Source organism: Kwoniella dejecticola, chromosome 4 (assembly GCF_000512565.2).
Source record: "Kwoniella dejecticola CBS 10117 chromosome 4, complete sequence".
NCBI classification, from domain to species: Eukaryota; Fungi; Basidiomycota; class Tremellomycetes; order Tremellales; family Cryptococcaceae; genus Kwoniella; species Kwoniella dejecticola.
The window spans coordinates 2184623-2210552 of record NC_089304.1 but is presented as its reverse complement, the minus strand read 5'-3'; the positions used below and the strand labels follow the sequence as shown (position 1 = coordinate 2210552).

At 49.0% G+C, this 25930-nt stretch overlaps 14 protein-coding genes across 14 annotated transcripts; 6 read left to right on the top strand and 8 right to left on the bottom strand.

Annotated features, from left to right (window-relative positions):
* Window positions 1–239: 239 nt before the first annotated feature.
* Window positions 240–3240, top strand: I303_104095 (uncharacterized protein; the record flags this gene model as incomplete). The annotated part of the gene is made up of 9 exons (XM_065968902.1): window positions 240–560; window positions 654–879; window positions 962–1628; window positions 1691–1854; window positions 1956–1966; window positions 2024–2388; window positions 2450–2522; window positions 2579–2822; window positions 2873–3240. 9 exons carry the CDS (start codon window positions 240–242, stop codon window positions 3238–3240), a joined length of 2439 nt encoding a protein of 812 aa, XP_065824974.1.
* A 278-nt stretch (window positions 3241–3518) lies between these two features.
* I303_104094 (uncharacterized protein) lies at window positions 3519–5075 on the top strand (the record flags this gene model as incomplete). Its single annotated transcript, XM_018407422.1, has 3 exons — window positions 3519–3543; window positions 3591–4843; window positions 4893–5075. 3 exons carry the CDS (start codon window positions 3519–3521, stop codon window positions 5073–5075), a joined length of 1461 nt encoding a protein of 486 aa, XP_018264230.1.
* Window positions 5076–5150: 75 nt separating this feature from the next.
* I303_104093 (uncharacterized protein) lies at window positions 5151–5687 on the bottom strand (the record flags this gene model as incomplete). Its single annotated transcript, XM_018407421.1, has 3 exons — window positions 5151–5303; window positions 5362–5443; window positions 5503–5687. 3 exons carry the CDS (start codon window positions 5685–5687, stop codon window positions 5151–5153), a joined length of 420 nt encoding a protein of 139 aa, XP_018264229.1.
* A 211-nt stretch (window positions 5688–5898) lies between these two features.
* Window positions 5899–7292, bottom strand: I303_104092 (uncharacterized protein; the record flags this gene model as incomplete). Its single annotated transcript, XM_018407420.1, has 5 exons — window positions 5899–6042; window positions 6132–6208; window positions 6259–6643; window positions 6706–7071; window positions 7137–7292. 5 exons carry the CDS (start codon window positions 7290–7292, stop codon window positions 5899–5901), a joined length of 1128 nt encoding a protein of 375 aa, XP_018264228.1.
* A 641-nt stretch (window positions 7293–7933) lies between these two features.
* I303_104091 (uncharacterized protein) lies at window positions 7934–9925 on the top strand (the record flags this gene model as incomplete). Its single annotated transcript, XM_018407419.1, has 8 exons — window positions 7934–8074; window positions 8125–8549; window positions 8604–8963; window positions 9022–9336; window positions 9389–9487; window positions 9544–9623; window positions 9682–9749; window positions 9806–9925. The coding sequence occupies 8 exons, from the start codon at window positions 7934–7936 to the stop codon at window positions 9923–9925; spliced, it is 1608 nt and encodes a 535-aa protein (XP_018264227.1).
* Window positions 9926–10142: 217 nt separating this feature from the next.
* Window positions 10143–12347, bottom strand: I303_104090 (uncharacterized protein; the record flags this gene model as incomplete). The annotated part of the gene is made up of 4 exons (XM_018407418.1): window positions 10143–10733; window positions 10791–11313; window positions 11365–11805; window positions 11863–12347. The coding sequence occupies 4 exons, from the start codon at window positions 12345–12347 to the stop codon at window positions 10143–10145; spliced, it is 2040 nt and encodes a 679-aa protein (XP_018264226.1).
* Window positions 12348–13024: 677 nt separating this feature from the next.
* I303_104089 (uncharacterized protein) lies at window positions 13025–14116 on the bottom strand (the record flags this gene model as incomplete). Its single annotated transcript, XM_018407417.1, has 3 exons — window positions 13025–13409; window positions 13479–13707; window positions 13759–14116. 3 exons carry the CDS (start codon window positions 14114–14116, stop codon window positions 13025–13027), a joined length of 972 nt encoding a protein of 323 aa, XP_018264225.1.
* Window positions 14117–14588: 472 nt separating this feature from the next.
* I303_104088 (uncharacterized protein) lies at window positions 14589–16592 on the bottom strand (the record flags this gene model as incomplete). The annotated part of the gene is made up of 9 exons (XM_065968901.1): window positions 14589–14791; window positions 14844–15020; window positions 15076–15131; window positions 15183–15421; window positions 15477–15759; window positions 15814–15907; window positions 15980–16156; window positions 16231–16384; window positions 16440–16592. 9 exons carry the CDS (start codon window positions 16590–16592, stop codon window positions 14589–14591), a joined length of 1536 nt encoding a protein of 511 aa, XP_065824973.1.
* Window positions 16593–17262: 670 nt separating this feature from the next.
* Window positions 17263–18417, top strand: I303_104087 (uncharacterized protein; the record flags this gene model as incomplete). Its single annotated transcript, XM_018407415.1, has 5 exons — window positions 17263–17269; window positions 17330–17976; window positions 18047–18064; window positions 18143–18254; window positions 18332–18417. The coding sequence occupies 5 exons, from the start codon at window positions 17263–17265 to the stop codon at window positions 18415–18417; spliced, it is 870 nt and encodes a 289-aa protein (XP_018264223.1).
* A 396-nt stretch (window positions 18418–18813) lies between these two features.
* Window positions 18814–19628, top strand: I303_104086 (uncharacterized protein; the record flags this gene model as incomplete). The annotated part of the gene is made up of 2 exons (XM_065968900.1): window positions 18814–19219; window positions 19291–19628. The coding sequence occupies 2 exons, from the start codon at window positions 18814–18816 to the stop codon at window positions 19626–19628; spliced, it is 744 nt and encodes a 247-aa protein (XP_065824972.1).
* Window positions 19629–19669: 41 nt separating this feature from the next.
* Window positions 19670–20020, top strand: I303_104085 (uncharacterized protein; the record flags this gene model as incomplete). Its single annotated transcript, XM_018407413.1, has 1 exon — window positions 19670–20020. One exon carries the CDS (start codon window positions 19670–19672, stop codon window positions 20018–20020), a length of 351 nt encoding a protein of 116 aa, XP_018264221.1.
* Window positions 20021–20435: 415 nt separating this feature from the next.
* Window positions 20436–21170, bottom strand: I303_104084 (uncharacterized protein; the record flags this gene model as incomplete). The annotated part of the gene is made up of 4 exons (XM_018407412.2): window positions 20436–20672; window positions 20754–20814; window positions 20901–20969; window positions 21040–21170. 4 exons carry the CDS (start codon window positions 21168–21170, stop codon window positions 20436–20438), a joined length of 498 nt encoding a protein of 165 aa, XP_018264220.2.
* Window positions 21171–21497: 327 nt separating this feature from the next.
* On the bottom strand, window positions 21498–22986 carry I303_104083 (uncharacterized protein; the record flags this gene model as incomplete). The annotated part of the gene is made up of 3 exons (XM_065968899.1): window positions 21498–21605; window positions 21678–21860; window positions 22018–22986. The coding sequence occupies 3 exons, from the start codon at window positions 22984–22986 to the stop codon at window positions 21498–21500; spliced, it is 1260 nt and encodes a 419-aa protein (XP_065824971.1).
* A 398-nt stretch (window positions 22987–23384) lies between these two features.
* I303_104082 (uncharacterized protein) lies at window positions 23385–25749 on the bottom strand (the record flags this gene model as incomplete). The annotated part of the gene is made up of 5 exons (XM_065968898.1): window positions 23385–24337; window positions 24407–25096; window positions 25169–25179; window positions 25241–25328; window positions 25434–25749. 5 exons carry the CDS (start codon window positions 25747–25749, stop codon window positions 23385–23387), a joined length of 2058 nt encoding a protein of 685 aa, XP_065824970.1.
* Window positions 25750–25930: the final 181 nt, after the last annotated feature.

Below are 25930 nucleotides of genomic sequence, written 5' to 3'. Positions count from 1 at the left end.
ATTGTCAATCTCAACCTCTGCCCCAGCATGATGCCATCGTGATCCTTTTCGATCAATGGGGTCCAAGGAGCTACAACAAGCCTATCACACGTGATAATCGACCGAAACATTGGGTACCTTTTGTCGCAGCATGCTTTCCTGAAGCTCGAATTGACTTGGCAACTATTTCAACTCACCGTATAAACACAACACGATTTCATCGAATTCGACCTGGTCAAGCCCGTCGAGATCTAGTCAAAATGTCGTTTCATGAACCCAAAGGAGCAGCGGAGTCATCGCGAGACGCTCAGCGCCGTCAACAAGTGGCCGATGCCCAAGCACACGCGTCTCACACCAACCTCGATGATTTAGGTCATTCATCGCTACATACCACTGGTATCGACCACCTCTTCCGCAATCATGTAGCATTCTCAGACGTAACAACCGATGCCGCTGTCGTTTCTCAAATCTCTGAAGCTGGAGAAGTGGAAAGATCTCACAGTCCAGAGGAAGAGGAGATGGAGTCGGGTAGTAACACGAAGAAACGGAAGATCACTCGAGCAAGAAATGCTTGTCTACCAGTGAGCATCATCGTCTGCTATCCAACTTGACAAAAAATGACCGAATATACGACAACGCAGTGCCGAACGCGAAAGTGCCGTTGTGGTGGTCAGGCTCCTGAGCCATGCGGAAGCTGTATCAAGGATGAGATGCTGTGTATATGGCCAACGGCGGATGGGAGATCGGCCGAAGCGAGAAAGAACAGGAATTACAAGCGAAGGAAATCTAAAGAGCAGACGATTGAGAAGCCTGTAGAGGAAGTCAAAACGGATCAGGATCTCTGGTCTGGTCTGCTAGAGCACGACTGGTTGTCGGAATGGGGAGTCAATCCGTCAGCTAGTGAGCATCGCATTGCATATTATGTCTTGTCTTGACCTCTGACCGTATCGAGATCAAATGCAATCTGCTGACCTGAGTATAGACCAGAGTTTCGACTTCACCAGTACAACCTTTCCGACATTTGACTACAGTCTCCCTATTGCCACTCAACCCCAACCCGGATTGCCCGCTTTCTCAGCAGACCCATCTGTCAATTCGACTCTCGACCCACTGAACCTGAACTCTTCAATCGCTTCGCCCGACTGGCTGTCCACCTTCGACCCAGCTCAAGTAGTTCTGGCGCTTAGCGGTCGGTTGCCAGTTGTTGAAGATGGCAGTGTACATGAGGATCGACCTGCGGCTTCTGATACTTCATCCGTAAATCAGGATCGGCTCATGTTCGGTAGAGCGGCAGTTGACAAGAACTTGAATGACGATGACAAGGTCGTCAAGGTCACCTGGTGGAGACCTCATGGACAAACCGCTATTGTTCCCGGCTTACAGCGAATTATCTTAAAAGTTAGAGTGCAACGACCCGGTACAGGAAGCCAGGCATCTACGCCAATCTCCCCCGAAGCTAATTTCACGGAGGATCTCATTGGACCGGATCGAATGCCAAATCCAGCCATCATGCACCATCTTCTCGATTCATTCTTCATCCACTTCGGCTGCCAGTTCCCCTTTTTGGAGAGGAATACACTAGAATCATCGATAACAGCAGGAACGGGATCATCCTTCTTACTCCTGTGTATCGCGTCTGTGACTGCAAGGTGAATGGGTCTTCATGGATGAGATGAACTGATGTAAGGCTGATCACTACCTGTTTCCTCAGATTCTCATCCCATCCGAGACTCGCCCTAAAACACCTGAAACCATTCGAGTATGGTAACGAGTTCTACGCAGCCGCCAAAGCCTTGCTCGGATCGATGTTATCTGTGCCATCGAGGGAGACCGTGATGGGATTAGTACTATTGGCTCATGTGGGGTTGGGGACTGGTGAGTCTGAATCATCCGACAACAAGCTGATAAAGTTGTAGACTCCGAGTCTGAGGAGTGGATGTTTACTGGGATGGCTGTGCGGATGGCGATTGATCTAGGTCTACAGCTAGTAAGTCCATATGGTGCTTACATCCTCGTGCAGCTCTGAGTCTGAATACTTCGTTAGAACCCACCTGCGGAGGCCCAAATATCACCAGAGGATAGGCGCTTGAACAGACTCCTCTTCTGGTCGGTCTTGATATTGGATTTTGCGCTTGCGTTTGGTACCGGTCGTCAACCTACTTTACGCGTAGACGAGATCACCCAACTGTTACCCAGTCCCGAAGATATGACCCTCTCACCCTCGGTAGAAGCTCGAAGTCCTTTTCCCTACGCCGCTAGACAAATGTTGGCATATGGGCAGTTGATCACGGAGCTGAATAGTGGTCGGCCGGATCAGGAGGAGATTGACAAGGCTGTGATTGTTGCTAGGTCAAAGGCCATACAAGTGTACAACACGCTGCCCGAGGACTTACACTGGAATGTTACAAAGTGAGTTATCATACTCGTATCGCAGCATCAAAGACTCAGGGCTGATGTTGCTGCTGCATAGCCTTCAGCATCATACCAAAGCAAATCAGGGTCCCATGTATCTACATCTGCATCTCTGGATGCACACAATCATCGTAAGCTGTCACTACTTTAGCTGGGCTTCTTTGGTCATCCGCTCACCTCCTCAAAGGCTTCTGGGTATCTCACAAACACCGATTACATACGCAGAGGTGCCACGCGATCGAACCTATACCCGGGTGTGAACAGCGGTCATGTCACGCCAAATGCTGTTGCAGCTTCCAACCTGTGGAAGAATTCAGCTAGAACAATCGGAGATGTTCTCGTATTGAGTGACATACTGAATCCAAATGCTTATCTATCTTTGCCATTCTGCAATCAAGCTTTTTACGTAGCAGGATGCTGCTATGTCAAAGGTGAAATCTTCGCCCTTTTTTTCCTCTCAAACTAGCTGACTCCCGCACAGAGATAGAGCAGGAACATGTGAACCTAGATCAAGATGTGCAGACCCGGTCAGAACCACCTGGAATCGATAACCCACCACCTGACAATTCTGATCCAGCTGCGCAGAAGGAAAAGGATCCTAAGAAGCCCTCGGATCTTTTCCGCTCGTTACTCACTTCGGTGGCCGCCAACAATATAACGACTGTTCAACAGGGATTGACCAAGCAGACCAATTATTGGGCGGGCATTGCATGGGTGGCTGAGGCGCTGGCTCAACGAGTAGCAGGGATCGGCGCAAGCGAGATTGATTTGGCTTCGATCACAGAGAAGCTTAGTTCGTCGGTATACGTAGCGGACTCTGGGGTTTTAAAAGGCTCCTCAATTAGCTAATTCGGGTCATTCAGATCCATGTGATACATCGATACATGTCAGTCAGGGGTCTGTATGCATAATTATGCCATCGGATCATGGTTTGACGAGGGTCACGACAGGCGGAGCTGTACTTCGGTATCCTTGACCATATCTATCCGTCGGGTATCGAGATGAACGAGTCGATCTGCACCGTGCTAGAATTCGGCGCAATCCGAAGAGGGAGACACAGTCCACGGCCATGACTCGATATTTGTTTGTCCATTGTTTGTCGTTCGTGTCATCTTCATTTCTGCGACATGGTCCGCACGACACCTCGACTAGGTAAGGTTTCAGACGAAGAGCCTGTTCTATTGCTGATCCGACCGCAGGACTGTCCGAAAGATGGTCACTCTCTCGAAAGAACGTCGATTCCCCCATCACAGTCATTTATCACGCGTCGATTCCAGCCGGAGTCATCACCGGAGAGGACCTAAGACAAGCAGCGGACATACTCGTCAAGACATATCCAATACTATCATGTGGGGTGAATGATGCGACAAGTAGAAGGCCTCAGTATGAGGTGCGTGAGAATATAAATCCTAGGAGTCTAGTGGAAATTGTGCAGCTGGACAAGGAAGATACATTGTCGGAACTGGTGGAACGCGCAGTGATCCAAGGCAAGTTGTACGACCCATCCACAGGCCCCTTGTGGGAGATACAACTCCATCAGATACGTCCAACCTCTGCACAGCCTTCCAGAGACCGCATAGTCCTCCTCATCGATCATATCCTGTGTGATGGCTTAGGAGCTAGAAACCTGTTCGCGGATCTGCTTGGATGGTTGTCTGGGGTACCGTTAGAACAGCAGCCAGAGGGTCTTCCAGCGCGTATGGACGATACAGTCAGCCTACAGCCTCCTGTCCAGCCAACTGAGACATTCATCTGGTCTTATCTCCAACCATACGTCACCTCTATTATAGGGAGAATCAGCTCGCTGCTCGCTCCGTCACCGATCTTCCTCCCCTTTCCACCCCGCCAGCGTCCTGGTTATAACTCTATCACGGCACCGCAAAAGTTCAGTCACTTCGAATTACCCTCTACCGACCTGTCTGCTCTGCTAGCTGAAGGAAAGAAACATGGCGTTCCTACAATCCATCCGGTGTTGCACAACGCCGCAATCGTTGCCCTATATCGCGCAACTCATTCACCTTCTGGTTTGAGCTTCTACTCTAGCATACCCATATCCGAAAGGAATTCTGCATTGGGTCATCCACGATCCACAGGCAACTACGTGACTTTCCACTTCTCGACTGACCGTATCAACCGATCGACATCCTTCTGGGAACACACCCGAGAATTCTCGACCATTCTCCGTCATCCAGACACTAAGATCGTTGCCAGGCAAACGCTAGGAAAGCTAGATGCGATAGATGGAGGTTTAAGTGACGATGTCACCTCGTCAGGGTGGGAAGAATATCTCAGAAAGGTCATGGATGATCCTCAAGGCCCACATAAGCTGTCTATGGCGGTTTCGAATGTCGGATTGATGGAGCTACCGACAACGGGCACGTTAGCTGGTCAAGTTTCGGATGTCTATTTCACCCAAAGCGCCTCAGCTATGGGTGGATGCGCGGTCCTCAGCGTGAGTCAGATTTTCTCTAACTATACCATAGGCTGAAAATCCCCCACAGATCATGAGTACTCGCGGCGGATCTCTCACTGTGTCTGTCAGCTCGAAGGTGGGATCCCTGCCGGAAGTAGTATTCGAATCCTTCTCTGAGCAACTGAAGCCCTTGATGCAGGCCATCGCTAGAGGGGACGTGGAGGAGGAGACATGTGTGGGAGATTCCATACCCGGTGTACCTGATGTATGATGAAGGATGCATTGGCACGCTTTCGTAATAGTACTTGACGAATCCATTGGTGAATGTGCTAGCACCGAAGATACGTCATTGTTTCACACTGTCCTCCTGCCCCTGCGAGACTGGTAAACCTCTGGCTTTCCATGCTCTAAATCCACCTTCAAGATCCACAGCTGTGTTCACACCTAGCTCCACCAGGACTTGCGCTGCAAGAGAAGACGCATACCCCTCATTGCACATCTGCGGTAAGGCAAGAAATGTGTGAGCCTAAGGGAACGGGGCTACGGCCGATGCTCACTACAATCGGTTTGAACCCCTGGATCCTCGCTTCTTCGATGCAATCCGGCGAGCTCGGGTCTAGACGCCATTCCAGTACATTCCTGCGACATCGTCTGGATGTAAGATGAAGCTTAGCGTCATGAACAGTAGAAAGAATTACCTCTCCACGATGACTGCCCCTGGCACACTTCCTTCTGATTCCCGATAAGCCGCTGGACGAGTATCGATCAAGATCGCTCCATCCTTCTTGGCGATGACCTCGTATGCAGCCTCCGGACCTAAGCGGTCGATCTGAGCGCGTTTGGCTTCCAGATAGGCTTCGACTTTACTTTTCTGAGGTGACATGTATAATGATTCATTAACGAGAACATGATGATTAGCAATGGACGGAAAACTAATGCACCGTGCCAGCCCATGGATGACGCCATAAAGCGTCCTCACGTGTCTTCAAGCTGCAGCAGCAACAACCTTCCACTGAATCGCGGATGCATGCAATATCCTTCTCTCGGGTCACTTTCGGCAATACATCATATACAACAGACTCAGTCACAGGTAACTACCATTTGACTCCTTCTGCTTGCAAGCCTTCACTTTTGGTGGTCGCGCTACTGCTCAAGTACGGCAATTCTCCAATGGAGGAAGCTCGATCGCCCCTGCGCTCTTCGGCATAATCGAAAGTAGCTGAATGCAGTGTGGAACGCTATCGACGTGGTTGAGACATGTCAGAGGGAATACCGCATGACTTTTGGGAGAGAGAGAGAGACAGAGAGAAAGGACATTCAAGCTCACATTATCCCAGATAGCAACGGATCCAGCTTCCCAGCGGAAACGGACTGAACAATCGAAATTGTTCATGCAGAGTTGTGCTGTCATTTTCGTCAGCAGAATGCTCAAGTATGAACATACATGCACTCACTCAGATACTCTCGCAACATAACATGCTCGTCGTACGTGACTCCTTGTATACGTCCACCGAAACCATAAGAGTAATACAGAGCATTCCATCCAGTCACGGGATTTGTCCTGATCAGAGGATGACGAGCGGAAAGATCGTCTCCTACATTCAATGGATTGCCTCTAACCATCGTCTTAGAGATGGTTCGACCGTGATTGGCGGCCTCTTGGTGGAAGAAATTCGCATTGTGCTCCGCCTTTAGACCCTTGAAGTATTCCAGCATTGAAGGCGACATCTTGTCCAGTATATCGTAGCAATTCACCCATTGCGTATCACCGCCGGATGGCGGAAGAACGTTGATTTTGAGCATGGAATAGTCGGAAGGCACTTTCTCAAACGAGACATCCTGTTTTTGATTGACACATCTTAGTATCATCATCTTGCGCAGTATACAAATTGCAGACTCACAGAATGGTACGCCCGTGTCGCCCATCTAGAGACATCATCATGCAGCCTCATTATCCCACCACCTTTTCTTTGCATCTCCGCCGATATCAACTGCGTCTTAGCTCCCATCTCGCCGGTGTTTTCTGATACAGGATGTATGCACATGTCCGAATGTTTCGGCTGCCCCGCCAGAGCACTGATCTTCTTTTGCAGTTGCATCATCTCGTCCTGGCTTAGGTCTTGTGCTCTGAAAAAGCATACGCCTCGTCGTGATATCAAAACCGCTAGGTCCCTTATCAGATCATCTGCATTTGGTGCTTTGAGCAACTGCGAGAGCTGGAGATCTGAACCAAATTCTCGACCGATCGAAGGAGTCACCTCGAAGTGCTGTTGGGGACTTGATCAATAGTGGCCTCTGGTGTTGCACGGATCGTAGAGTACCAAACACTCACGGGATACTTTTCGAGAGATCCACCATACTTGAGTGGTCCCGGTAGTGTGTTATGCGCGACCCCACTTGGATCGTCGTCCGTGGAGCCTTTCAGTTTGATGGTCTTCGTAGCAGGTGCCGAATGGACTTCAGTATGGGACAGAGCGATAGGAGCCATTGTGATTGACCAAGTAGAGGAATGATTGGAGGTCGTGCAAAGCTACTATGCGGGCTTGGACAAGTCCAACCGAAATGAGATGATCATCGGCTTCATATATCCCTCGGCTTCTTCAGCTTTGTCGTCATCTGGCGAGTGAAGTGATTTGCACATCTTAGTGATGAAATGTGCAACCAGCGAAAAGGTCGATGACAGCAATCCCATTCCATTCTGTTTGACGTTTTAATCGGCGACTTCGACAGTTCTCATGATGGCGTGATTCAGCAGAGCTGCTGCCGGGGTCAGCCCAAAATTCGGGAGGGGAGGGATGCGCGATCAGCTGACTGATAGATGGTTAGTGTTGAAGATGAGAAGAATGTAGTTCGGGCACTATCCCTGTGTTGCCAATGAAATCGCGTAAACTCATTCTTAATCGGCGATCAAACCCTGGAAATTTGGTTTTTTTACCAACTGAACAAGCACAGTACCACTGTTTCGACTTATCACATCATCCATGCCGTAATTCATCGAGACAACCTATGACCTGCAGTCCATTATGAGAGGCTGACATGAACTATTCTTGTAAATCGTATAAGTAGTCAAGTGAGATTGTGGACAAGATTGCACCATGATACGATCACCGCTGAATATTCACTCGAAAGATGTCGGAAAAAGTGGACTTACAGTCTGATACAGAGCGAGACGAATCCGTTACCTGGAGCCAGGTTCGAGTCGAGGCTGACCGGGAAGAGGATTGGCAACACAATCTCACAATATGGCAAGGCTTAAAGGTGTATAAGACGGTGAGTCAGCTCTCGATGTAGCGCGAATCTCGCTGAAGCAGATCTGCTAGGCCGTCTTCTGGTCTGTTGTAGCTTCTTTCTGCATCGTTCAGGAAGCGTATGATACCCTTTTGCTTGGATCGCTCTTCGCGCTACCGGCCTTCAAGGAACATTTCGGTTACAACGCGGGTGGAAAGGCCGGTTACCAAATCTCGGCTCCATGGCAAGCGGGGCTACAGCAAGGTGCGAACATGGGCAGCTTGATAGGAGTCTTCCTCGGAGCGTTCCTCGTTGATCGAGTTGGGTACAAATACTCGATTCTTGGTAATCTCATCATCCTCGCTCCGATCATTGCGTTGGTCACCTTTGCGCCGAACTTGGGCGCTCTCTTGGCCGGCGAAATACTGTGTGGAATACCTTGGGGTGTTTTCAGTACGCTGGCGGAAGCCTACGCTTCTGAGATCTGTCCTCAGAGTTTGAGAGGCTATCTCACCACGTGCGTCCAGCAATATCCATGACAAGTCGCAATGGACTAACATCACTCACACAGCTTCGTCAATCTTTGTTGGGTCCTCGGTCACTTCATCGGCGCGGGAGTCTTGCGAGCTGCGAACAACATCACTGGAAAATGGTCTTACAGAATGCCATTCGCAGTCCAATGGGTGTGGATACCCATTTTGGTTCCCCTCATGGTCTTCGCCCCTGAATCACCATATTGGTTTGTCCGAAAGGGAAAATTATCGAATGCCGAAAAGACTGTACGACGAATCGCTCCGGCCGCAGAACAAGGTCGGGTTCACGAGATAGTCAGCTCCATGGTACGGACCAATCAATTCGAAAAGGACGTCACCGCTGGCACAACCTTCGCCGACTGTTTCAGAGGAGTGAACAGGCGACGGACTGAAATCAGGTGACTTTCATGACTCTCTGACCAAAGTCATGACGTTGCTGATAACTTCAAATCCCAGTTGCGTGGTCTGGACGACACAGATATTATGCGGTTTACAGTTCGCGAATTACTCCACCTACTTCTTCCAACAAGCTGGTTTGGCTACGACGTATTCCTTCGATATGACTATCGGGCTCTACGCTGCAGCCTTCATCGGCACCTGTCTGTCTTGGGTCCTGCTAACCTTTCTCGGTCGTCGAAAAATATGGCTTGCAGGACTGTCTGCGCTAGTAGTCGGCCAGATCCTCATTGGTGTACTATCAGTCGTAGCGGACAAAGGCCACACCGGAGCCAGATGGGCTCAAGCTGGTTTGATGATCGGCTGGTTGTTCACGTGAGCCCACCAGCTGCTCGGATATTCAGTTCTCGCTAATCCTAGCTTTCAGATACGACATGACTGTGGGCCCTCTGGCTTATGCCATCGTCGGCGAGACTTCCTCGACACGGTTGAGGAATAAAACAGTTGGATTGGCTCGTGCCTCATAGTGAGCTTGCACTCAACTGCTCCTAACGGACGCTCCCATTGACATGACGAATGTAGCAATGTGTTCAGTATATGCTTTGGTGTGATGATGCCATATATGTTGAACCCGACTCAGTGGAATTGGGCGGGAAAAACTGGTCAGTCGTTGATTCCCGGATTGGATGATGCACGATGTGTATGCTGACTGGATTTCAGGCTTCTTTTGGGCTGGCATCGGCTTCCTGTGCTTGTTATGGGCATATTTCCGCTTGCCGGAGCTCAAAGTAAGTCGAATCCTCACTTGCTGTCCTAGAATACGCAGCTGATCTCCACATCACAGGATCGAAGTTTCCTCGAAGCCGACATCATGTTCACACGCGGTGTCCCAGCGCGAAAGTTCAGAACTTATGTGATTGAAGCCAACGCTGATGAGCACGTAAGGCAGGACATAGGTAAATAAGTTGCATTCGTGATCAAATTGTAGGATGATACACATGCATTTACGAGGAATACAACAGAATGGCCGATGTAGAGCAGAGTGAAATTATACTTCTAAGACCAATTGGGCAAAATTCCTTCTTCTTAAGGCGACGTTACATACCCATCATAGCAGCAGGTCTGCGGCCCCTTGAGGTACAATGATTGGGTTACTAAGTGATCTCGCGAGGTTCTGAAGCTTAGACGTTTTGATGCTCCTGTTGTACGGCACTCAAATCCATCCCGAAAGAGGTGAGAAAGGTGTCCAAGAAAGCATCGAATGGGTTGCTCATTTCGTCCGTCGTGGGTGGCCAAATCGATCGACCCAAATCGTGATCCAGCAATTCACCGAATGATTCCAAGTCCACCTGCTGAAGCAGTCCGTCGAAGTTTGCCGCATTCTGTTGTTCACGAATGTCCCGCACTTCCGTGCTCATCGGCACAATTCGAGAATCATCTTCACTGGAGCAGAGATTCACTTCCACTTTCCCATTCCTTTCGTCCCGTTTGGCTTCCAGCAAGCGAAGTAGGAAGGAGCTAAGATCGTTGGCCGATCCGTCGGTCTTCGTGATGGCCCGATCTAGCATGTCAGAGGCCAGCTGAACATCGACTAGGACACCGTCCCAGCTTGGACCAAAATGGCTGAATTGTGATCGCAGGATACGTAGCAGAGATACAGCCGCGTAAGTAACGAAAGTGTGAAGCATATCGGGGCAGCCGAGACGGGTGTGTGCAAGTCCATCGAAGGAAGAGTGGTATGTGTGGATCAATCGACTGGCTGATGACTGCATCTAAGCATTCACAGAATAGTCAGCACCAAGCCGACAATATGACTGCCTGCCACTTACCTCTATCAGAGCTACCGGTAGATCTCCGCGAGCAGATCCGAAAACACGTTCCAGAGCGAACGACTGTACGACGAGCTCCGCATATTGTTGGTATAGACGAGTATTGGCTATCGTGAAGGGCAGAGCGAACTTTCCACTCTTCTTGCTGAGGTCATGGTGCAATTCGCTTTGATGCCATGCTCTCAAGGATTCTTCGGTTGTCTGTCGCCAGCTCCGAAAAGCTTCGATAGCTGAACGCTCTAAAATGTACTGAGCGGTCGGATCACCTGTCTCGAGTCGTGTCTGCGTGCTGTTAGGTACTTCCGACCCGATCTTTCGGAAACCGTCAACTGACTGTCCCAGAATCTGGGTCCAGTCAGTCAAGGCTGCCATCCATAGATCATCGGATGATGACAGGTGACAATCAGACGATGCGAGGTGTAGATGGTGGTTTTCATGAGGCTGCCGCAGAACATCGATGTAGGAGATAAGCGAATCGTCCTCCTGGACTATGGGAGATTTTCCGAGCTGCGCGGACAGTGTTCTGCGATACTATCAGCTTTGCAGCTGTGTCAACAAGTCGAGCAAAACTCACCTATCAGCTATATAGACACCTAACCATGTTCGAGCTATAGCTCTAAGAACCCAGCCCGGCAAGCCCTCCCTTGCTTGAGGGGATGTGGCGACTCGGTGAAGATTGATATCTATTGCAGTTCTCACAGCTAAGCCCACCCGTAGCCATGTCATATCCAGCTCGAAATGTTTGGGCCTATGCAGATTCCAAGTCACATAGATCAGGTGGCCTTGTATCACGTCTATATTCTTCTCTTTGGGAATGCGCTCCATCTCGAATCTGGCAAAATCTGACAGCCGGGTCCAGAGGGTTGGATCTCTCGCCTTAGCGCTGGCACAGCATATTGCGTTGAAGAGGAAATTGTTGCGCCGAGCTACGGCCGATGGCGAGGAATGGGAGGGATCAAGAAGGGGGAGGTGCGGATGTAGATATGTGAAGTAGAGTTCAAACAGCTTCTCAGCTCTTTGACGAGCATTTCGTCAGCTACAACTTAACTTGGGAGCAATCATTGTTACTCACTCCGTTACACTGATGAAGGTCATGATATGGGGCGCTTCATCCTTGAGCGTTCTGTGCAGAGGGGCGTAATATGCATCTCTATCTCGGCGTGAAGGACCATCCGGATATGCACCATAGCTCTGTCGTGAGTCTGAAGCAGATTCGTCCGAAGCCGAGGCTGATACTGTTGCACTAGCTTCTGCCAGGACTGCCAATGGATTGCGATCACCCGGTAGAGGAAGTGAGGTGAGTTTATCGGCGACATCTGTACTTTGCTGATCTTGAGCCGAGCCGGCGTGTCTGATTGTTGATGTCCGGGGCACAATATTCCCTCCCTCGTCAAGATCATGCGTCCTGCGTCTTTTCCCGTTGATACTGTGTTGTATTTCTTGAACTGTTATTGGTGTTTTGCTCCATATTGAAGAATTCCTGGGTGCTATCTCTGCTACACTGCTGTTCTTCTTCCACCGTATGTATTCCTGCGTGGGTCTCTCCGGAGGTAGCATCCCAAATGAGTCTCCTGCACTCATTATCCCAAGTTGTCTCATGTCACTCTTAACGCTTCCTGAGCTACCCGTGTCCGGCGGCCTGCGCTTTCCTCTCATCCTTCCTCGCAGACTAGGTAGATAGACGCATTGATCCGGGTATCCTTGTTCTAAACATCTTATACATGGTTTCTCTCCACTGCACTTCAGTTTCTGCTGACTACATGATGAACAAGCTCGAAGTGTGCGAGTTGTCGATGGCCCGGCTACATTGGTAATGCTGGAGGGACCAGCGGGACCTGGCGAAATTTGGGATGTGCGCTCCGGACTGACTGGCCTTCCATTGAGCTCGGATGAAGGTGCCGGCCCCTGCAGCATGGCGGTCTAGTGTAGACAGCGTTGAGCACATATCTGTAGTAAGTCTGATCTATCGCTATGATGCTTTGGCTGCTTGTCATCATTATGATCGGCATTAGTTGAGTGTCACCTGGTCGAAATCCGGTTTCAGCTTTGATCACGTCATTTCAGTCACACTAGATGAATGCATATGGCGTCTTCGGTAATCATCGCAAATTCTCCCCTCGGGGAACCAAATCCTCGCTGCATGTCAGGGTGCAATATGCAAAATCGATGATGATCATAGTGCATCGCGATATCCATGTACAATGATATCTGTGATGATGGGTCTGCATGCAGGTCTACGCGTACATGGCTAACCGAGGATCTATCCCAGCAGGATCCGCAAATCGAAGGCCGACGTCTAAATCGTCTATCGCCTGTAGGTCATCTTCGCTCAATTCCACCTTCTCGTTATCCAGATTCTCTTTAAGCCGAGCTTCACTAGATGATTTGGGAATGACGGATATTCCTTTCTTGGTCGCCCACCTTAGAATGACTTGAGCAGCAGTGGCGTTGTACGAGCTGGCAATCTTGACGACAACAGGATGTGTGAAGAGGGGTTCGCATTTGGCTACCACCGCGTCTGAGATGCCCACCCAGGAGACTGGACCGAAGGACGAGTAGGCAGTGACATGGATGTTGAATGCCTGAGCGAGGCGGACCAGATTGGGCTGAGCAAGGTATCTAGAGTACCAGGTCAACGAGAATCTCGGGAAAAAGAACGATAATGCAAGATAGATCTAGGACACTCACGGATGTAGTTCCACTTGCAAGACCGCTGGCTTGATTCTCGCATACCTCATCAGATCTGCTATCATAGCTCCTGCCATATTGCTGATGGCTATATTCTTGACCAGACCGAGATCCACCAATCTCTCCATAGCCGCCCACGTCTGGTGGTATGGTGAATCTTCTAACTCCAACTTTCCTGTGGGCGTCCCATCGTAACTCCATCCTGGCGGATATCTTGTCTCGGGATCCACTATCATCATGTTCAGCAGCGTGACCAGAATGGTTGGAATCTCAGACTCACCATATTTGAGGGAGATGGGCATGTGGATATAGTAAACATCAAAGTAGTCGACACCCCAGTCTTTCAAGCTCCTCCTGCAGGCAGCTTCGACGTGTTCGGCAGCGTGATATGTGTTCCAGAGCTTGCTGACCACCGTCACCTCCTCTCTGCTCACTATACCCTCCTTGATTGCTCTTGCTAGACCTTCGCCTGCTTGTACCTCGTTTCCGTAGTCTGCAGCACCATCCAGGAGTCGATAACCGAGTTTGAGGGCTGTGTAGACGAGCTCAGCACAGGCATCCTGAGGGACTTTCCATAAACCCAGCCCTGTGAGAGGATATTGATCGCCCGATGCGAGCTCGACATTTTTGTTGGCCATGTCGGATCGGTGTCTTCAGATGACCTGGTGGTTCGATATTGCCATAGACAGCGATCATTTTGCTCACAAGCGTATCATTGAGGAAGGCCGGGAAGGAGAAAGGGGTCACATTTTGAGTCATATCACGCAATATGTTATCGGCGACTTGGCTCTTGATTGCAAAATGCTGTAAGCCGCGGTCGCACGCTGGGTTTTAGTTCCGCCAATGTATGCATGATATCACCGCCTATCCCGTACATGGAGCTTCCTGAACGGCAAAATCACCGCAAGCTCTACTACATACGCGCTACCTCAGTATGAGATTGCCAACCACAGTATATATGACAACGTACGACCCATTCTACACTGATTTCCCCTGAACGTTCACACTACCCCAAAGCAATAACAACGCGCTGGACCTCCCGCTCCACTGACATACGATATTCTCCTTTTTCTCACCAGCTTGTGGATGCTGATTGAGCACCGACAAAATTTACCTAGAGTAGATATAGAGTGGCGACTTGTCGCCCATTGCCTCAAGCTCATCGGAGGTGTACCTGGCCCGAATCTCTTCTTCTGTCATGGCAGCCCGCTTCTTGTTAACCGCTCCGACATAGAACCAGTAGCCAGTCATGACGATCAAGTTACCGAAGATGATCAGACCAGCAGATACACCGAATCCGACAGGATAGTAAGCTGTTATGACGCAGGTCAGCATGGAGAGTGCAGACACTCGGGCAAAACTTACGAGCTTGTGACGATAGGTAGATGTTGGATCCCAGAACACCTCCCACTTGGGTGAATACCAATAAACCACCCATAGCGGCACTTCGTTTAGACTGACCAGCATTATTGAGGGCTAAAATAGAGGTGTGGGTCGGACTGAGGGGGTAGAAGCCCATAGCAGCGAGCATACAGCCAGTATCTAGCGGCCATTTGTCAGACTAAGCCTCTGCCGGATGGCGTAATAGTATGCTTACAGCATAATCCCACGAGTTTAGGTTTCCCCACAGAAAACCACATCATCGCAAGGCCACTGGGAGATCGTCAGTCTTTTAAGCTTTTTCTGCTAGTTGCGAACACTCACACAACTGCCACGAAAGCTGGGACTACAACCATCAAGACCCGTTTCTTATACCTGTCAGACGCCCATCCACTGATCCATACTGCGAATGTTGCGGCCACATATGGGGGTGCGGATAAACCTTGTGCAGCTGCAGCTGTGAAGCCCATACTGGCAATGATGGTGGGCAAGGTGAAAGAGAATGCGAAAATCCCGACGGCGAAGCTGAACATGGAGAACGCGGGAACAAGGAAATGCGGAGACTAGTCGGGCTCAAGTCAGCCTAGACAGCGGATCTTATCGTATAAAGGAACTCACAGTCCATGCGGAGAGGTACTCTTTCAGTTTGAACTCCGACGAATTACCTGATTTATCCGTTCCATAGGTGTATTTACCACGAAGTAGGATGAAACGCTGTTCCTCAGGAGTGACCCACTTGTGCGATGCTTCAGGTGTACCTGGCATGACGAAGCACAGCAAGATCGCTAATATGATGCTGACGAAACCTTCGAGGACGTAAATCCATCTCCAGCCTCGATAGCCCCAATGGTAGTCCAGTTGAGCGATACCGTAAGCGAGTAGACCAGATACGGCTCCCGAACTACAGAGAGACTCAGCGTCGCGCCTTTGCTTTAGATCGTTAGGAAAGGCTCACATCGTTGCTCCAAAGTAGAACCACGAGTATCGAGTTGTAAAGATGTTGGAGGAGTACCAAGTAGAAAGAACGTATGCACTGATCGAAGGGACACCTGAAGGACACAGGAGGAGATAACATAAATATGGCTTGGTGTTCGGCAAAGCGCAATCAAACATGAACTTACCAGATTCAACGAAGCCGAGTATCAATCGAAAAGCATACCAAGCTGCTTTGTTGTTCGAACAGCCAGCAGCGAGAATCGTCCCGCCACAAGCAGCTAGCAACAATGGCAATTTGAACCTTGTGGTGTACTTCTTACCTAGAGCCGCGGTGAAAGGAGCGCCAACAGCGAAGGTGACGACTGCAGCAGCTTGCAGGTCAGCTGAGTGTTCAAGAGATCGAAAGTTTAGATACTCTGGAGCCACTGCTTCTCACACAACAAAGATAGACCGATATTCCAGTCTGTTCCGCTCATGCCGAGGTCCTTCTGAGCGCCAAACAATCTGGCATTACCAACGTTACTTCGGTCGACATAGGTCATCATGTAGATGAGCATGAGTGGCGGAAGGATATGCCAATCGATTTTGCGCTGCTCGGGATCAGCTCGATGCCGAAAGCGATAGGATGAGCATGACGAAACATACATTCAATTTCTGTTCTCTTTCACCCCGGAAGTCTTCGCAGAGATTGAGGTATTCTTGATACTCCTCAGTATGAGCGTCGACGACTATAGGGACATCGAGTTGATGCTTCTCGTCCTCGATAGCGAGGGCTTCAGGGTCGTGTTTATTGGACATGTTGTACTGACCAGACTCCGCAAAAGATAGTTGGATAAGCTGTGTCTGCCAAGGAAAAGATCGACGATAGCCACGCAGCCCTCAACTTATATATCGTTCTCGCTGATGAGTGATGGGAAAGTGGTAAAGAGAACCCACTCTGATCGCATCTCCACCGACCTTGGCGAGGAGATGGGTTGCCAAATGCATACCGGCTATGCATAAAAGCTAATGGAGGATAAACAAACATCATGCATAGGTGTGGATCTCGCATATATCGGCGATCGGCCAGCTATCAAATTGTCACCTGATAAGGACAGCTCGAAGCCCCCACAACCGTAATGCTCGTTTCGATCGATGATCTGACTTCTTTTTCATGCAGACTAAGCACATGATCCAGCGTTGCTCTCGCGAACTTCGTGCAGCGATAGTGGATGGTGCGTTTTCTTCCCATATCTAACAGAAGGATGTGACCGGGAACATGAGACGGAAGCCCGTCGCAAAGGTCGCTTGCGTCGCTGTTGATCGGTAATCTACTATAAGCTTTGTTTCGCCTGGCGTCTCTGTCGAGCTATTCGCGAGTGGATACATATAGCGTCTTCTTATCCTGATACATCCTATCGAAACTCCTGGCATTGCTCAAAGTCAGCTTGCATCATTTGAGAATCAAAGTATCACGGATTGCTTCAATATGGCCGGTAAGCACAGCAACGTTTTACAGGCGCGGTAAACCACAAACTGAAATCAACCTCTTTTAGACACGAGTCCTTCTACCTTGTCCACTCTACCCGTTCCCCAGCTCTTCTCGCTTTCGGGTCAAACCGTGATCGTTGTTGGAGGAGGAAGGGGAATAGGTGCTTCGGTAGTGCTCGGCTGCCTAGAAGCAGGAGCAAATGTCAGCGTCTTAGACCTTTTACCTGAACCCGACAAGAACGACTGGCCCCCTGCTCAGGCGGCTGCCGAGAAGAACGGATTGACCCTCACTTATGGCGTTGCCGATGTCACCAACGAAGAGTCCCTCGTCGCTGGATATAAAACCATCTTTGATTCGGTCAACGAGTCCTCCGCACCCCTCAGAGGTCTCGTCGTCACTGCGGGCGTTCCCGTTCCGATCTCCGGTTTAAACGTTACGTATGATCAATGGAAGAGGGGTATCGACATCAACCTGAATGGAAGTTTCCTCTCAAGTCAAGTCTTTGCTAAGGAATGGATCAAGCGAAACCCAAAAGCAGACTCGTCCGACCCTGATTCCCCGCTTGCTAGTATCGTCTTGACCTCCAGTATTCATGGACAGGGATTCAATAGACAAGTACCGGGACCTTCATACGGTAGTGCGAAAGCAGGTATCAAACATCTGGCCAGTATTCTCGGTGCGGAGTGGGGAGCAAGAGGAATCAGAGTGAACGTGAGTGCAAACGATATGCAATGATGACGGAATTGCGACCAAGGATTTAGCTGATCAGATCACGTCTTAGTCGATATCTCCTGGACTAGTGAGTGGAATGGTGTTCATCTACACACACGCGCAAGGTGGGTTTTATGAGTCGAGCTGACGACACTTGATATACCAGATCGTCACTAGCACAATGCGACAGAATTATATTCCTACGCACCCAGAATACGTCGACAACATGACCAAATTCACAGCTGTCAAGCGAGTTGCAGACGCGTCCGAGCTCAAAGGTGAGTTTGTCTTCCTACATCCTGTCTTTTATTCAATCAACATGTTCCAACCGTCATCGCTAACGCATCCACTCTAGCTCCCGTCGTATTCCTGCTGTCAAAAGGAAGTTCATTCGTGACTGGTACGGATTTGGTGATCGATGGGGGTCACTTGGCGAGTTGAGCGATGCAAATATTTAGGTCTCTGTATAAGCGATCCTTGGCAATACCAGCAGCCATCTATAGCAGCCTATGGATATATCTCACAGATCTCACAGATATACATGCATATCCGTTCATCATGGAAATGGGACATACTTACAGAGGAAGATCCCATTGTATAAAGTGAAGTCGATGAGTAGTCACGTGATCTGGGTGATACGGTGATACGCGTACAACGATCAGTGCTGCGCGTCATAGACGGCCATAATATCGTAGTCAAGCTATCTTGGATACGACCACCATTTCTTCCCACGACCTTTCAGAGACAGCAGCAGTCTCCTCTTCTTGGCATCTATAAGCTGCTGAAGACCAGCAGTAGCGTATCTGCTGCTCAGACAGTACAAGAGATCACGACACAATGCCTCCCCGAAGAAAAGCTCCTATCAGATTACCCCTCGCCGAGAAGGATATCATCGATTTTCAGCAGTCGCCGAACATATCGACGTCAACGTCAGGGGCAGCATCGAAGACAGCAAAAGCCAATACCAGATCTTCTAACAAGCCTCAAGCAAAAGGCAGAGGAAAAGGTAAACCCGAGGCTCATGTTGCATCGGCATTAACGAATGCGACAGCTCCTAGGGCGAACAAGAAGAGATCTCGCGAAGAAGCGGATCTTGATATGAGCGGTGACACGGATCCTGAGATACACGATGTCGAGGAAGACAGCTCAGCTGAAGACGATGATTTCGATGAGCAAGAAGAAGAAGAAGATCAAAGATTACCAGAAGAGAAAGACCCATCATTTTTATTGATCAAGTACAACTGTAACCAGATCCGGAACAAGATTAGACAGTTCATCAATGCGGGAGAGATGAAAATTGGGAATTCCAAGAAGCCATCGGAGTCAATTCGAGATCATACCTCAACTTCATGCGACAATCTGGACCCTCGGCTGGATCAGGAAGCGATACGTATTCAGCTGCGCATATCTTCTTTGTTCAAAAAGAACGAGAAGATTATAAGATCCCTCGAGCGAATTCCAAGAAAGCCACTTCTTCCAAGACCAAAACTACTCAAGCAGATACCAACCCTACCAAGACGACCGCGAACAAGAAAAGCAAAACTTCCACTTCCAGTTCGAAAGACACTGCGAAGGAGAATGATGTTAGTGAGATAACCTTAGAAGGAGAAGGAAGCTTGAAGTTGCCGGTCTACGATACATCGACGATGTGAGGACGGAACTTAAAGCGCATCTTAGATCACCTGGAGTCACCATGGCTGGGTTCGGTAAGACGATTGCTGAGATGTACAACAAGCACAAACAACCTGAAGACAAGGATATTAGCATCCAATATAAACAGATAAAAGACTTCTTGGAGAAATCAGGACCGACTTCAGGATGTACTTCGAAAGTGTTCTATGGATCATACGTATACTTTGAAAAATTACGCATCAAGCACAATAAGCCGAAATCGAATAAACGATTGGAGATGGAGAAGAAGCATGGTAAGAAGGGGTTGAATATTGAGAGGGACGCAAGTCGACAATATATGAACGTCGGACCTGGTGAGACACCTTATATAGACGGCTATGGAGGTGCTAGTATATCCAGAAGACCATGGTAGCACAGGAAAGTGGGGGATCAGCGTCAAGCGAAAGAGAAAGAGAGGAGTGAGTTGTACTATAGCACATGATAGCTTGGCTCCTGGATGGGCTGCGATTGGAAGCGGGAAGCACGGTAGCCTGCCGATAACGGTGTGAAGCCTCGGAACAGTCGAGCCAGTCATCTGTCTGACCACTGAGATTTAAATTGTCTAGATGATCATTAGGAAGTGTTCGATCTTTGACGTCAAGAGATACATCGTTGTTACAATAATCCCATCTATGTGATCTATGCTTATGTCAGGATATTCCGTGAAGTCGTTCCGCTCCGGCGCGGTCAAATACACTGGTTACACTGGTTACTGTATGAAGCGCTTTTGCGTGTGTATGCTGTGACCCTTCCTTGGACTTACATCCCAAATCGACCTCAGTTCCCTTTCACCAGCCACCGATTCTTCCTCCTTCATCAAACCAACTATCTTCGAAACCCTCAAACACATGACCTTCCTCGTCATTCACTGAAACCGTCTCCGGCCTCTCTCGATCTCGAACATCGTCCGGTACGGTGTCGTGCCAGTCCAAATCCAGACACATGCCCCGCGCTTGACCCATGTATACCCACGAATGAGCGTAATTCAGAGATGGGTTGCTCGAGTAATCATTCGACATCCGACGCTAAGCGAAAATACACACAGTGATGAGTTGAGCGGATTGAGCACACGAAATCATGGGCCCAGATCCTGAATCGACACTCACGATGTCAGTAAACAGACTACCCTTGCCTAATCCACCTGCGCCTAGATGTTTCAGCAGATTCCTGTAACGACCGACGGTCAGCTGTTGATTCATTCGTACTCTAAATCACCTTCAAGCAGGGCAAGACAATAGTGAGAATTCACTCACGAGTGCACGAATAGCGGAGGCGGTCTCGAAAATCCCTCAGGTGTATCGAGATCATACTGTAATACCGAGCTTTAGAAGGGATCATCAATCAGCATCCCCTCCAAGCAAATAATCCGTTCTGCGAAAGCATTCCACTTACTGTCCGCAGAACCTATCTCCTTCATACTGATTCCTGAACCCCAAAGCGCTCATCCATCTAGGCGACACACCGAAATCTAAATCCAGTATCCTGAAAGCCCATCTGAAGGTATCTTTATCGCCTCCACACATCCTAAACCAGAAATCTCGCTCGTTCATCATCCCGCTAGCTATTATCAAAGCAGCCAGATTCAATCCGTTGTTCCCCGCTTTGTCGATGATGATTTGCCCAGACTCGAAAGTCCACTTATCCAATGAGCAGGTGTCTCCTACGATCCGCCAGATAGCGTTGTCGGGATGATCTTTTGATAAGTCTGGCCAGAATACTGCACGGCCGTTCTCTCGGTAAGTGGGTGATTCGAAGAGATGAACAGGGGATCGGAGGGGTACGTTGTCGGAGTCGAGGTATAGGATTTCTCGGAATGATGATTGAACGAGAGCGAGGCCTTTTATCTGATGTCACGTCAGCGATATGTACATTTTGTAGACAAGACCTATTAGAAGTTGGAGAAATCTTGGCGCAGCGATGTATGAGGGGGTTGGGCGCATGATACTTACTTGCCAGTTCTGATAAGGAACAGCACACGGGGGTAATCAGCCTGACTGCCGAATGCAGAGCAAAATCAAGGCCGAACTCACTTTCCAAACTCCCTCTACTTTCGAAAGACCTTTTGCCTCTCGCAAATTTGCTCCTAGCTTTTCTATGTCCTGACGCTGATTCCGATCGGTCAGCTCGTCAGAGTAATGGAACACCTCGATAGGCAATTCCACTCCTAAACGTCTGAGGTGCTTGATAGCCGTTATCGTTCTCAGCGTCGTGTCCTGCAGGGAGTAAACGAGTTATTAGCAGGGAGATTCAGAGAAGCAGTGCACTCGGGAATCATATGGATAGTAACACTCGCTAATCAATGCCTCGAAAGCAGATCTGTGGGTGTTATCCTCTTTGGAAAGGGATGAACAGATGCCAATCAATACTCACCTGATTACCGCCAGTCAAGACGATTCCCCTTCCTTGACCTGTACTTCCATCCGTACTTCCAATGACATGTTCACCTCTGCCTATCGCGTCCTCGAGCCACCTGACAACATCATACCTCCTCTTAGCAATCTCGTCCTCCTTGACGTCCTCTATCCAGAATTGAGCATCGCCGTTATACTGATCCGGATTGACCAGCTTATCGCTCAACTCCCTCGGACATCCCGCATAGTTCCTCTCCTTCGCCTCGTCGTGCGCCTGTACCGGCCGATGTAGGAATTGGGATAATTTGCTGGATAGATGGTAGAAGCGCGGGATGTCGAATGTGGATGGTAAGGACAATGAGGGGAGGTAAGTGGAATAGATGGAGGGTAGTGGTGGTAAGTCTGGTTTTTCCCATTCTTTTATACCCTCGGCAGAGCTAGGTTCGTCATATCCTTGTTGCTCTGAGTGTGATGTGGATGGCGGCCTTGCGTCCCAAGATGAAGGTAATAAAAGTGTATTCTCGTTTGAACCGGTCAACAAATACAGTAAACTCAGGACTGTTATCGATAAGACCACGTAGCCTAGAGGTGTCGGTTGAAAATTCCTCTTCATCATCAACCTGATCCACCGCCGTATCGTATATCTCGCTGGATCAATATATGAGGGACTCTTCGATGTCGTAGGTGAAGAGGAATCAGGCGAAGGTAAGAACTCGTATTGGAATGGATTGGACGGCGAGGGTAATGCTAGACTATCGGGTGTAGGTAGAATATCGACCTCCAACTTTTCGGATGTTGATGTTGTTGCTCGAGAAGGTGATCTTGATCTAGCTCGGATATCGTTCGTAGGCGAGGTGACTACCAGATTGCGACTTGAACTACCTTGGCTTTGTTTAGATGCAAAGGTTGAAGCTGGTGAACCCAAGTCGATGTGTAATTCTGGATTCCTCCTTTTTGCACTTGCGTTTTTAGAAGAAGTAGAAGACATAGTGAAATGCGCTAATGTATCTGACAAAGGATGATCTAGCGCTATACGCTGTACAGGTTACATGGATGGCAATGGTGAGACAGCTAAGGTATGTTGCCCTTTGCTTTGCACTAACAAGAGGCTGCTGCGATAAATTTAGACTGCGGCAAGGGCAAGGGAAGGAGTGACATTTTATGATACATGACGTTGTTAAGCGATCACTTTTTCAGGGTGAAGAAACATATACAATTCCAGCAAACCCCGCAGCAGAGTCTCTTATCTTTCTTACCGAGCATGAGGGGTGCATGTTCGCATGTTCATCGTTCGTTCATCTATATATGATACAATCTACAAGTGACTGAGCATCTAATATACACAAGGGACCTTTTCTGCTTGTGATTATTTGGGATGAATCACTTTTACATGTGGTTGTTGAGCAGCGTGTTGCTGTTGTTGTTATTGTTGACCAACGCAGCATTATCCTCCTCTCCACTTTTAGCTAGGTGCTCCAGAAACTCATCCACGTTGAAGTCAGGTTCAAGCAACTGTTCACCTTGACCTCCCAGCCCAGCATTCGACCCATTCATATTCGGGATTCCATTCATATCTGTATTTCCTGCTGTTCCATCTCCGTTTGAAGGTAGATCCAGACCCATCGATCTGACTAAGGAGTCGATACTTTCTTGCAATTGGTCGACATTTCCGTTAATCCCCACCGCATCTTGGTAAGACTTCATCAAATCGTTAGAATTCTGCATCAGGGAATCTTGATGGGGAAGCGGTGAGAACAATGCGAGCGTTGGATCTAACAAATTATCTCCATTGACTTGGGGCAAACCTGAAGATTGATTCTGATAATTTTGTTGATGATTGTGCTGTTGTTGCGGCTGCGAGGTGGAGAATGGATTTTTCGAAGGTGTCTGAAGCGCTTGACCTTGCGCCGAATTGTTCAGGGAGTTTAGGAACATCTGAGCGGCAGCTGGGGATTGGATTAATGAACCTATGGTGGTCTGCAACAGCGATGGATCGAGGTTGTAGGCAGATGCAGCTGCTTCCGCGGAGGTTGGACTGAGCAGTGGGGCAGAGGATTGAGGGTTGAGATTCAATTGCTGCTGGAATGGATTGCTGGGTGCGCTGTACCTGGCTAAAGCGTTGTTATCGCTTGGAAGCAGTTGATCGGTGTCGGAGAGCGGTGATAAGTGATTCGCTCCAAGAGTCTGTTCAGCTCCAGGAGTCAATCCTTTTGACGTTGCTCTTGTACTAGCGCCGGGGGTCGATTCGTCTTCGGTCGGTATAGTGGTGAATTGTTGAGCAGATGACCCCCATGAATCAGGTGTCGTCGCAGCTCGCTTGAATGGCGGCATCGAATGGGCTACGAGAGAACCGAGCTCACTTGTCAGCATCCCCAGGCAAAGCATAGACTGCACCAGACATGACTTACTCGAACCAATCTCAACGAGCCTATCATCGTCGTCCTCGTCCTCAACAGCCGGACCGTTCTGTATCATCCTATCTAGACCCATTCTTCTCCTCTTCTTCGCGCTTCCGCTGACATTTTCCTCCGGATTACTGTCTTCCCTCGGTCTTCCCAGACCACCTCGCTTCATCGCTTCCTTCAAACCCTTCAGACCTTCTCCCTGAGTTCCAAATAGCTGTTCTAAGAACGAAACGATCAGATCAATCGTCTCTCCATGTTTCCTCTGTTTCTCCTGTGTCTCGTATGCCTGTCTCCATAGCGCTTCATTGGACGCTTGTAGTTTGCGTAGATCAGCTCCTATCGTAGCTTGAGTCTGACGTATGGCAGCTATCCCTGAATGGATTGCATTGATATCTAGTGATTGACCAGCTGGACCGACCAGTTGATTCGCTTCGCCCTCCACTGTGCCATCCGTGATCAAGTATTTGCCCGAAGGCGCAGATGAGACTGTTGCAGCTTGAGAAGCGGAGCGGGTGTTGAGTGAGCCTGAACCAGTCGAAGGCGCTGGAGGTTGGTTTCCTGGTCTATTGTTTTTGCGGGTGACTTTGACGAGAAGATCAGGTTGTCCTTTCTTGAAGTATGGATTTGCGAATTCCCAGAGTTCCGCCGGTGTTTCATTTTTCAGTGCGCCTGATTGAAGATGCGGTACTTTGTCTATCCAGAATTGGAGATGAGTTAGCTAAAGCCAGAGAGGGTATCAAGTCTTGAGCAGCTGTCTTGACTCACGAAATCCATACCTGTGTCAAGTGCGACATGTCAGCACGGTTCTTCGACGTTTACAAGTATGGATAGACTCACATATTCAACTGCCTCACAAAACTCGAAAAGTTTGAATGCTTGAACCACCTTGGCAGTAATTCACGACCAAATTGTTCGGCATTTGGCACTGTGCAGCAAAGTCATGAGAGGTCGGTGTGTATCAGCGATGCGACCTTTTGCGGCTTCCTTCTTCGAAAAACGTAGCATGTAGGGTTTGAGTGTCCAGACTTACCAAAGAAGCTATCCCCATTCTCGCCCCAGTATATCAGATCATTGACCGTGTCATCGTTGACCATCGTATACAGCTTGTTCAGAAATGCGGGCACTTTCAATACTTCTCCATTCTCGTCCACACCCATAGCTGCTTTAGGTACTCCTGAGGCATTGTTGCTGTTGGTGTTGTGATGATTTAGATTGCTTGAAGCTGCAGGAAGAGGATTTATCGATTTCAAAGGAGAAGGTGGTTCTGATTTCGGCGATGCTGTTGAGACTGATATGACGGACGATGGCTTGCTTGGACCTGCTACCGCGTATAGATTGGTCGTCATGATGTTGACACTGTCGAAGGAAGGCCACCGGTCAGGTCTGAGGAACGAATTTGCTCTTCAGAGGAGGGGTATCCTCGACTGTCGAAATAGTACGATAGGCACGCTGTTTGCGACCTTCAAAGTGATGTTGTATTGAGTATGTTGAGGATGATATTGACGATAAGGTTGTCTTTTGAGATAA